General features: G+C 34.4%; 1 protein-coding gene across 4 annotated transcripts; it reads left to right on the top strand.

Annotated features, from left to right (window-relative positions):
- Positions 1–4,565: 4,565 nt before the first annotated feature.
- On the top strand, positions 4,566–8,306 carry LOC132622408 (uncharacterized). Of its 4 annotated transcripts, none has more exons than XR_009575887.1 (7): positions 4,566–4,862; positions 5,397–5,883; positions 6,364–6,502; positions 6,626–6,687; positions 7,010–7,148; positions 7,755–7,949; positions 8,072–8,306. XR_009575887.1 is itself a non-coding variant. In XM_060337014.1 (6 exons), exons 1-6 carry the CDS (start codon positions 4,733–4,735, stop codon positions 7,890–7,892), a joined length of 1,095 nt encoding a protein of 364 aa, XP_060192997.1. In that variant the 5' UTR covers positions 4,566–4,732; the 3' UTR covers positions 7,893–8,306. The 4 variants fall into 4 exon arrangements, 2 of the variants coding, with proteins under 2 accessions (XP_060192997.1, XP_060192998.1); XR_009575888.1 differs by having other exon boundaries at positions 7,755–7,965; XM_060337014.1 differs by having other exon boundaries at positions 7,755–8,306.
- The last annotated feature ends 904 nt before the right edge of the window (positions 8,307–9,210 follow it).

Below are 9,210 nucleotides of genomic sequence, written 5' to 3'. Positions count from 1 at the left end.
CGTCTAACGTTTGATTTGAAATCCCGCCTAATCTTTTCAAAAAAAAAAAAACCTAGATGTGTCCTATAAATAATGGCTTGTTGAATTCATTAAGGGGGGGGGGGGGGTTTGGAGCCGCCATAAGATCCCTAAAAAATAACAAGTTTTGGAACCCCAAAAATCTCTGAAAATATAAGTCTTTTTGTCGCCTAGAATTCCCTGAAACACTAGTTCTGTTAGCAGTTGCAATATTGTTCAGTATCGAGTCACAAAATACTAAATCCTGCTCTGTTTTTGCTATGGGTGTTCGCTCGAATTCGAGCATACGCGAGTTCGAATTTCGAAGTGTTTCGAGGTATATCGGAAGCTCGAGCCCCACTTCGCTGCACCCGAAGAAGGAAATTTCCCCTCTTCCTTGAAATCCATTTTTTTATCTATTTGGTGTTTACTTGAACTATTTTCTCCAAAATTGGTTAATCTCAGCTTAATCCTACTCAGTGTAAATTCATGTTTGTTTAGTGTGTTAATCATGTTGTTTGATTGGTAGCTTATTTAGGTTAGGCATCAAACCTGTTTATATGTTTAATTAGATACCCATGTTTAGTGTTAATCTATGTCTATATGCTTAGTTCGGCAATTGCATACTTACTGTTTAAAATTTTGAGTCAAATAGGTTTGATGTGTTTGATTATGTGCACCACGTATTAACTGATAATGACAATCTTGAAATCATGTTACTAACTTACATATGATTAATATGTGTCCTATTTTGAAGACCATGGCGAGCTCGTATTCAGTTAACAATGCTTTCACAAATTTAAATCTGACTAAATTAGCTATTTTTGTATGTTAATGATGCTGTTATTCCAATTAAGTATGCATATGTCGAATGAAGTTCTGTCTAAATCATGATTTCTTATTTGAAAAGTCCAAATTTGTTTGTAGAAGGTTCGGCAGAGTCGAACTGTGATCGTAATGGTCTGAAATGTAATTTGCGTATAAATGATATGCTTTTCTTTTAAGCCATTTATTTGCCTTAGAGCATTGAAACAGAATGGAAATTAAGGTGAATAAATAAATGTATACATCTCTTAAGTGTAAATATCTTGTTTAATAGATTTCAACAAAACCAGTAGTTCCAGTACCTTTTTTTGACATCAGAAAACTCATTTTGAACCAAGTAGAATTTCTAGGAATCATTTCATCTATGGATTATTGTTAGCCCTGTTTGTATTTCCCACATCATGTTGTATAAGCTAGAAATGATATGTCAAGATTCCCTCTTTTCCAGTCAGCTGCTGCTGGTAGGCTTTAAAACAGTAGTAAAATGACTCTAACTCCTAAGTCTCTTTAAATTGCGGTCTGGATTGCTGCTGCTCTGATAAGCTCATTATTATGGCTTGTTGTTTGGTGACTGAATTTAAAAGGAAAAGTAAAGCTTAACAAAGATGGGAATCTGAATTCAGTTATGGTCATGAGAACGAAATAGTAACTATTAACGAAATAAGGTCCTATTCACTTAGTTGCACAAACAGGTCACGTGAAAGAACATTCTAGTCCCTTTCGTCTGTTTTAAATTGAATTGTTGCTTGCTGTCCTGCGTCCTGCACACTACTTTCACTTTGAGTGGAATACTCACCTTCCAGATGTATATATTTGTCTCATTCTTTTTTTTACATTTAACCCCAATGTTCCTTCTTAAGTTATGGATAATGTCCTTGAGGTCTAAACTTTATTTCGTTAGAATCTTTTATTTCGTTACGAGACTAAACAATCCATGCTAAGAGAAAACCGACATGTAAACTTTATTTCAATGTAAGAAGGTTGCTGCTTATAGCTTTTATGTTAGTAGTTTGTTTAAACTTAGCTTATGCCTGAAACAATTGAGCTCTCCCATGTTTGAGTAACTATCCTTCAGGTGGTTTGAAGGATTCGTTTCTTTTTTTATATTACTTTGTCAAATTCATGTATGTGCTTCCTGTTTAGCATTTAGCCACGAGTAACCTGTTAGTTTGATAAAGATCAAAGGATGCTCTCTGTTTAGTAGTTAACTACGAGTAACTAGTTAATTTGAAGAGGGTCAAGTAATGTTAATGCAAGATTGAAAGACCTCCTTGTTAACTAACTAACTATGTCATTTTGATGAATTATTGATGTTTGGATTAGCTGCTAATTAAGGCATAATCTGTTTTGATTAATACTCCTTAGTATTATCTCGAAATTTGAAGACTAAGTATGTTTATTTGTATTTATTTTTTGAACTAGCAAGTGCATATTCTTTTTTTTTTTTCGTTTCGGAAAACTTTTCCTCTAGGCATGGCAGCTGCGTTTTGAGAGGAGACTTGTGATGCTCTACCTTGTTCAACCTTGTTTTACTGTTCACGTGATGTTTTTATTATTATTTTTATTTCGGCCATTCCCTTCATTTTATTTGAAGTATGGGTTTTGTAAATCTTCATCGTACTAATCCTTTTCTTTTTTTTATGCATGAACCTCGCATACGAGTCCGAGGGACTCATTCCTCTCCCGCATTCGGTGTTGGGCTACAAGCCCAACATAATATTCTCGAGTCATCCCCCATCAGCCCAGTCCGCAGCAAAACAAAAAGGAACGGAAATTCTGGGCCAAGGCCCAATAGCGTGAACAGTTCTCAGCAGTCAAAAAATGGGTTGAGCCATTCTCAACAGTAGATTGTTCACAGCAGCCCAAAAATGGGCTAAGCCCATCTCATTACATTTTTTACACCTCTATTTATGTTGTTGCATTTAACTTGTATTATGTGACTAACTTTTTATTTTGTTTTTATTTTCTTAATTTAGGTGAACCTTAGCGAATTTAGTGGGTTAGCTTTAGTATAATGGGTAGTAAATTTAAGAGAGAAACTCAATTAATACCATAAATTTCATTTTCTTCTTTTTACATTAAAGTTATTTATAGTAGCTTAATATTTACTTTCAGAACAATTGATTTTTAAAATAGTATATTTTGAATCAAAGGAATTATGTTTTATTTATTACTATCTTAGAAATTAAAACGTCATCAACATACAAATATTAATCCAAGTATATTTTATAAACATTTGAGATTAATTCGATTATAAATATTTTGAGCCAAACATGGTTAAATAAAGTTAATAAGAAAAAAAAAGAAAACTCATGCCCTTTTCATCATTATTTAAGAAATGAGTCTAGACCTTTCTACACCGCAATATTCATATAATATAACACTCATTTAAAGTTCATGCTTGCTAAATCTTCTCTTAAAAGCCATTATTTATAGGCGAATTATTATATTTTCTATCAATATTATTTTAAATAACACTATTATACTCTTGTTTAAAGCCTTAACCACATTCATAAGTCATATTTTTAAACAGCATTGGAAATATTCTTTTATGTAAATTATTCTACAAGTCTATTTAAAATAGCATTATTACATTCTTTCTTCAAAACCTTAACAACCTTTACAAGTCTTATTCTAAAATAGCCCTTAAAGATCTTCTATTTTCTATAAACCTTATTTTAACTAACATAATTTTCCTTTTAAACTTTAGTAATATTTGTAAGTCATTTTTTAAAATTTAAACACTATATTTAACCTTAATTAATTAACCTAAGTTTGACCGGTAAACCGTAGTTAACGGATTCTAAAGGATGCCTAATCCCTTCCCTTTAGGATAATCTAGAACTCTTACCTAGAATCTCACTGATTAAGCAGACCATTAATAGAGGCTTAGTTTGACTTGCCTTAGTTAATGTTTAGATGTCCTAATTCACCGTTAAAATTAATTAGATGGCGACTCCTTAAAATAAATAAAATAGGAATCTCCAATGTGTTGTACTCCAATTTGGACCCGGTTTAACTGGGGTATAACATCAACCACCTGGCAGCCAGTCAGCATGCCATGTGGAAAATATATTTTCTTGAAAATGTTTTTTTTTAAGAAAATTGATTTTTTTTAAAGAAATTAAAAAAATAAAAAAATAAAAAGTATTTGTATAATTCTTTTAAAAAAAAAAATTATTTTTGTATAGGGACCTATCATCATTTTGTGAATTACTCACAATCTTTAGCCCAAGGGACCTATCATCATTTTGTCTTCTCTTTACCATGATTTTTTTGTACAAATTTACTATGTTTTATTTTTATAGTAGAATGAATTAAAATGTAGGGAAAAAAAATTAATGCCTAATAACTAAATATTTGATAAATAATTGAATCCCTATGAGGAGATATTAAATTTTCGGAAGGATTAAGTACATATATATACATATTAATGAGAAATATTTACGAAATGTGACGATAGTTTTCTATTTACAAAACATAACATTACAAATCTTATAAAAAAAAAACATACTTTTTAAAAAAGAATTATACAACTACTTTTTTTAGTTTTTTTTTTTAAATTATTGTTTTATTTCTTTAAAAAATCATTTTTTTATTTTTTTAGAAAAAATATTTTCCACGTGGTATGCTGACTGGCTGCCTAGGTGACTAACACGGCAAGCCACCTGGGCAGCCGGTCAGCATGCGGTTAGGACTGGAGATATTTTTGTAAAAATTTGATAACGGCAGAGATAAGGGTGCATAGTTTAAAGCATTAGGGATAAATTTGACTCTTTTGCCCGCATTCAGCAAACCATTTTCTCGGGTTAGTTGATATGGGCTTGACATATAACGCCGTTTACAGTCTAATCTCCATTTCCTACTATCCAACTAGCAGTGAAGAATCAGCCCAAATCAAGTTGGTGCAATGAGCGCCTGCAAAACCCTAATTCGCTCTTCAATTTCATTTCTTGAGTTCCAAACTCGAAGCAGCTATAAGAGAAGTTTATCTTTTCATTTTTCATCCAATATTTCTCCTTTTCGACCGCTACCTCTGGGTAGGTATCTATTAGACTATTACAGTTATAGTGTTTACTTAATCATGTGCTTCAATGTTGTACTCCCTTCCCTTTTAATTAGTTTGTCTCGTTTTGACTGACAGAAAGTAAATAACCTTTTTACTGTTGTGTTTTTAAACTAAAGATATGTTGCAGGTACCAAAATACCCTTTCATCTTGTGGTTTTAAATGGGTTTTAAATATGTCGTGTGGAAAGTTGAAATTGAAGTGTTGCCAAAAAAGAAAAAGAGACATTCTGTTTTAAACAGAAAATAAGACAAACAGATTGAAATAGAGGGACTACAATTGTAGTGTTTGCTTAATTATAACAAGTACATACTTCAATGTACTATGTTTTTTTTTTAACCGAGAGTCTATTGGAAACAACCTCTTTACCCCCACAAAGCTAGGGGTAAGGTCTGCGTACATCCTACCTTCCTCAGACCCCACTTGTGGGATTACACTGGTCATCTTGTTGTTGTACTTCGATGTACTAACCTTGTTGTCTATCGGGTTTCTTTTTTAATTTGCAAGTAGCATTTAGGATCGAACCGTGTAGAGCTCCTTCAAGACGATATGGCAGCACTCAAGGAGCAATTTCACTGGAAACTGTAGAGGAAATGGCCGTACCGCATGTTGATGTTGAAATTCTGGAGGAAAAATCCAAAGACACAGTAGAGGAGTTGCTGTACAAAAGAGATGATGTATCAAAACTGATGAAAATGGAACGCAGGCCCGATACTGAGGGCCTCGGTAATCAGGACCGTTGGTTTCCGTATTTGGATAAAGTTAAGGCGGGAAATGTGTATTTGAGTAGTTCGGAGATATTGGAAGCAGTGAGTCCTTATATAATGGATTCAAGGAAAGAGAGGTTTCGCCATGCTGTAAAGAATCGGACATATTCAGTATGTTTAGTGGTTGAAGGTTTGAGTGATTTTGGCAACGTTTCAGCTGCATTTCGCTCTGCTGATGCGCTGGGCATTCAGTCAGTCCATGTTGTAGCTTGTGACAGTTCGAAAAGGTGCTCAGCGCTTTAGGTGAAAATACCTGTTTGTTTCTCACCATGCTCATTGCTCGAAATTGTTTGATAATTGGCATATTTAGTAGTATCTACTTGTGTTTAAGAGGTACTTTTGCATAATACATGACGTGCAACAATGTATTCGAGACAACATGCTTGATTTAATCGAATAGTTTTACCTCATTTGGCAAGGGAAATAAGAAGAATGCTTGGTCCTGTGTTGTAGCCAGCTCACGGTATAATCAGTGAAAAAAAATGCATTTTGTGGTTTACTTACTCATCATGTTGATTGAAGGTTGTAGTGTAAAGAGTTCCAGTATTGCTTTAGTATCTAACTCCAAAAAAAAAAAATGTTAGAGAACTCCAATATTGTTGGTCGATTTTTTAATTTTGCAGGAAGAGAACGGTATTTTGTAAGTTACAGTAGAGCTTTGTTGGCATTGTTTGTCCGAGTGCTTGATATTTATCATCTGCCTACAGGTACAGGGAGAATCGCCATGTCAGCATGGGAGCTGAGAAATGGTTGGATATCGAACTATGGGATTCTGTTCATGAGTGTTTCAAAGTTTTGAAATCACGTGGTTATCGCATTGCAACAACACATCTTGGAATGGACACGGTATAGTGATCATCTTTTATTGCTTATACTGGATTGCCAGTGAAAATTTGTTTGCTAATTTTTGTTTCTTTCTTTATTATTGCTTTCTCAAGATGTTTCTTGAATGTTGTCTTTCTGTTGTAGGTTTCTGTGTATGATATGGACTGGTCATGCCCAACTGCAATTGTTGTGGGAAATGAACTTAGGTAGGTGTTATAGTCTAATGTCCTGGTTCAAGAATAGTTATTCAGCTTTGATCCTATTGCTACCTGCTGCAGGGAGTACTATATTTTGTCACATTTAAACTATAATCATTAGCATATGTGGCCAGTTTTTATGTTAAAATTTGTAATCAGTGTCTTTCTTGTCTTCTTGGTTCTCTATTTTAACGATTTTCTTTGTGCTGAAGAAGATCTTATTTTATTTCTTTGTAAAAGCAGAGGTAGGAATTTTGCTTCTTTGCATGGGCGGAATGTGATTGATTTTTCTGAGATGGACCACAACTAGATAACATGTTTTTGTTTGTAGGGGAATAAGTGACGAGGCTCTTGAATCATCAGACTTGCACTGTAGTATTCCAATGAAAGGCATGGTAGATTCATTCAATGTTTCTGTTGCGGCTGGCCTTCTTATGCACCATGCTGTCTGTGACAGAACTTCTCTCTTGGTATGTTCCCCGTAGCACTGCAGAACATTCGCTTAATTCTTATTTCATACTCTTTCCATCCCTTTCTAATACGTTCTCCTCTGGTGGAGGGGGACGTGGATGATAGAATTGCAATACATCCAATGGAAAGGATAAACTAAGGACTAGGATTACCTTTTATTTTGGTGATACACGCATTCCTCTGTTTTTTCTCTCTTTTCAGACGGGGGTTTGGGCTAAAGGTTATACATGTTGCATAAGCTTCAAAGCATTTCATCTTTTTCTTTTTAACTCTCGTGGTAATAGGAAAATAATGGTACAATCTACTTACCTATGTTGCTTCTCTACTAACAATTGAGATCCCCACATATTCCTATGATGTTAAATCTTTTGAACCTGTTCCATATTTGGTTGTCGACATCAACCTGAAGTAAGTGAATTCTCTCCTGTATTATTGTACTTTGGAAAATTCTGAACTTTGATGTTGTGTCTTCTGTGGTTGATGAAGGTGATGCCGTGGTTGATCATAGTTGCTTAAGATCTCGTACCTGTAAAAGCATCTAGTTGTCTTTTATTCATGATCTCAAAAATCCCACTTACAGAGTTCATTTTTCTTTTTCTTTTAAGGGATGCCATGGGGATCTAACTTGCGAGGAACGTCAAATCTTGCTAGCAGAGTTTTCTTTGCGCCACAACGATACTGCAATTAGAATTGCTCATGAATATTCCAAACGAAAGATAGCTGAGCTTAAATCCAAGCTTTGAGTAAGTGGTTAAAGTAGTTTTCAGAAGGAAGGTGTGCCTATTGGCACGTAGCACTAGGTACTTCCCACCAAAAGTAATGAACTATACTATTAGCATCTTTTTTCATATATGATTATGTTTGTCATTTCATGTGTTTAGATTTTGAATGACTGTCGATTTTTGTTTTTAATTATTGTTAGGTCCTCCATGTATATGCCCAGACATTTGACACAACCGAGCAGCTGAGCATTTCCATTTTGTTCTGATGCTGCTTAGTGTATAGCTTTTACTTTTGTACTTGTTTCTTCTTTCACTGAAAAGCCATTTTTTAAGGATTAATGGTTTGTTATATTTGTTAACTTCTTAGAGAAAATAGCTTACAAAAACGTTGAGGATTTTGTTGTAAGTTTGCTTTGCTTAGTTATCTTTCTTAGATTCGCTTTCTCATGTTTAGGGGTTAATGTTATTTTTGAACTATAGCACCAATGTTGAAGGACTTATGCCTTTAACATTTTTGTTACGTAATTTTGTTTAGAAAGAGTTGCTTAGACGAAAGCATTAGGAATTTACTGTGAACTTTCTTTCGTTGTCCTCCTGCAATTGCTTTTCTCTTGATGATCCAAAAAAGCCCTTCCCCCTTTTCGCAAGTGTAACAAAAAAAGAAAGAAAAAGGGTAGGAAAAATAGACAGCAGAAGATGCGGTCTATCTCTTAGTTCATCTTAGCACAAAAATGTCCACTTGGCTTGAGGGTATTTGCTCGTATCCCATAATAGCCTGAATGAGATCTGCTATGTTCCACTCGAAAGTTAATTCCCTACCTCTGGTCAAAGCCCATACTATTTTGGCAGATGCCATCAAATAAGTGGACTCTAGTTGAGATTTTCCAATTAAGCCCTCTCACCATACTACCTTCTACCAAAGTGTAGCTAAAAAATGCATAAAAAGCACACAGCAGACGATCACCTCCAACCGGAATTCGGGAAATGTGAGTCGAATCCCAATAACTCAGTGTGGCTAAAAGTTCCCCAAAATGGTCAATCGAAGTCGCATTTGCAAACTTGCCAGTCTAATTGTTCAAGTTCCTAAGAAATTTATCCTCTCATATATTATATCCATTTGACTCGAGGGTCTTGTGGACTCGAGAACCTGAGATTTTCTATTTCATTCAACTCTTGGTTCCACCATTGATAAGGTCTAGTGAATTCAGCTGACAAATCCTATAGTATGTAATATTAGTTTAATATCACTGTTAATTGTTAAAACGCGGAGCTGCTGGATGTTGTTTCCCTTGCAAGTTGCAACCATCCAATTACTTTCATCAATAGGAATCACAGATAT

This window comes from Lycium barbarum, chromosome 12 (assembly GCF_019175385.1).
Source record: "Lycium barbarum isolate Lr01 chromosome 12, ASM1917538v2, whole genome shotgun sequence".
Classification (NCBI taxonomy): Eukaryota; Viridiplantae; Streptophyta; class Magnoliopsida; order Solanales; family Solanaceae; genus Lycium; species Lycium barbarum.
The sequence above is the reverse complement of the archived record's forward strand: the minus strand, read 5'-3'. Positions and strand labels throughout refer to the sequence as shown.

Excerpts from the sequence above, each read along its gene's own strand:
- LOC132622408 (XM_060337014.1), top strand. The coding sequence starts at position 4,733 with ATGAGCGCCTGCAAAACCCTAATTCGCTCTTCAATTTCATTTCTTGAG. Across the intron at positions 6,503-6,625 it reads CACATCTTGGAATGGACACG|GTTTCTGTGTATGATATGGA; the intron begins GTATAGTGATCA and ends TTTCTGTTGTAG. Across the intron at positions 7,149-7,754 it reads GTGACAGAACTTCTCTCTTG|GGATGCCATGGGGATCTAAC; the intron begins GTATGTTCCCCG and ends TTTTCTTTTAAG.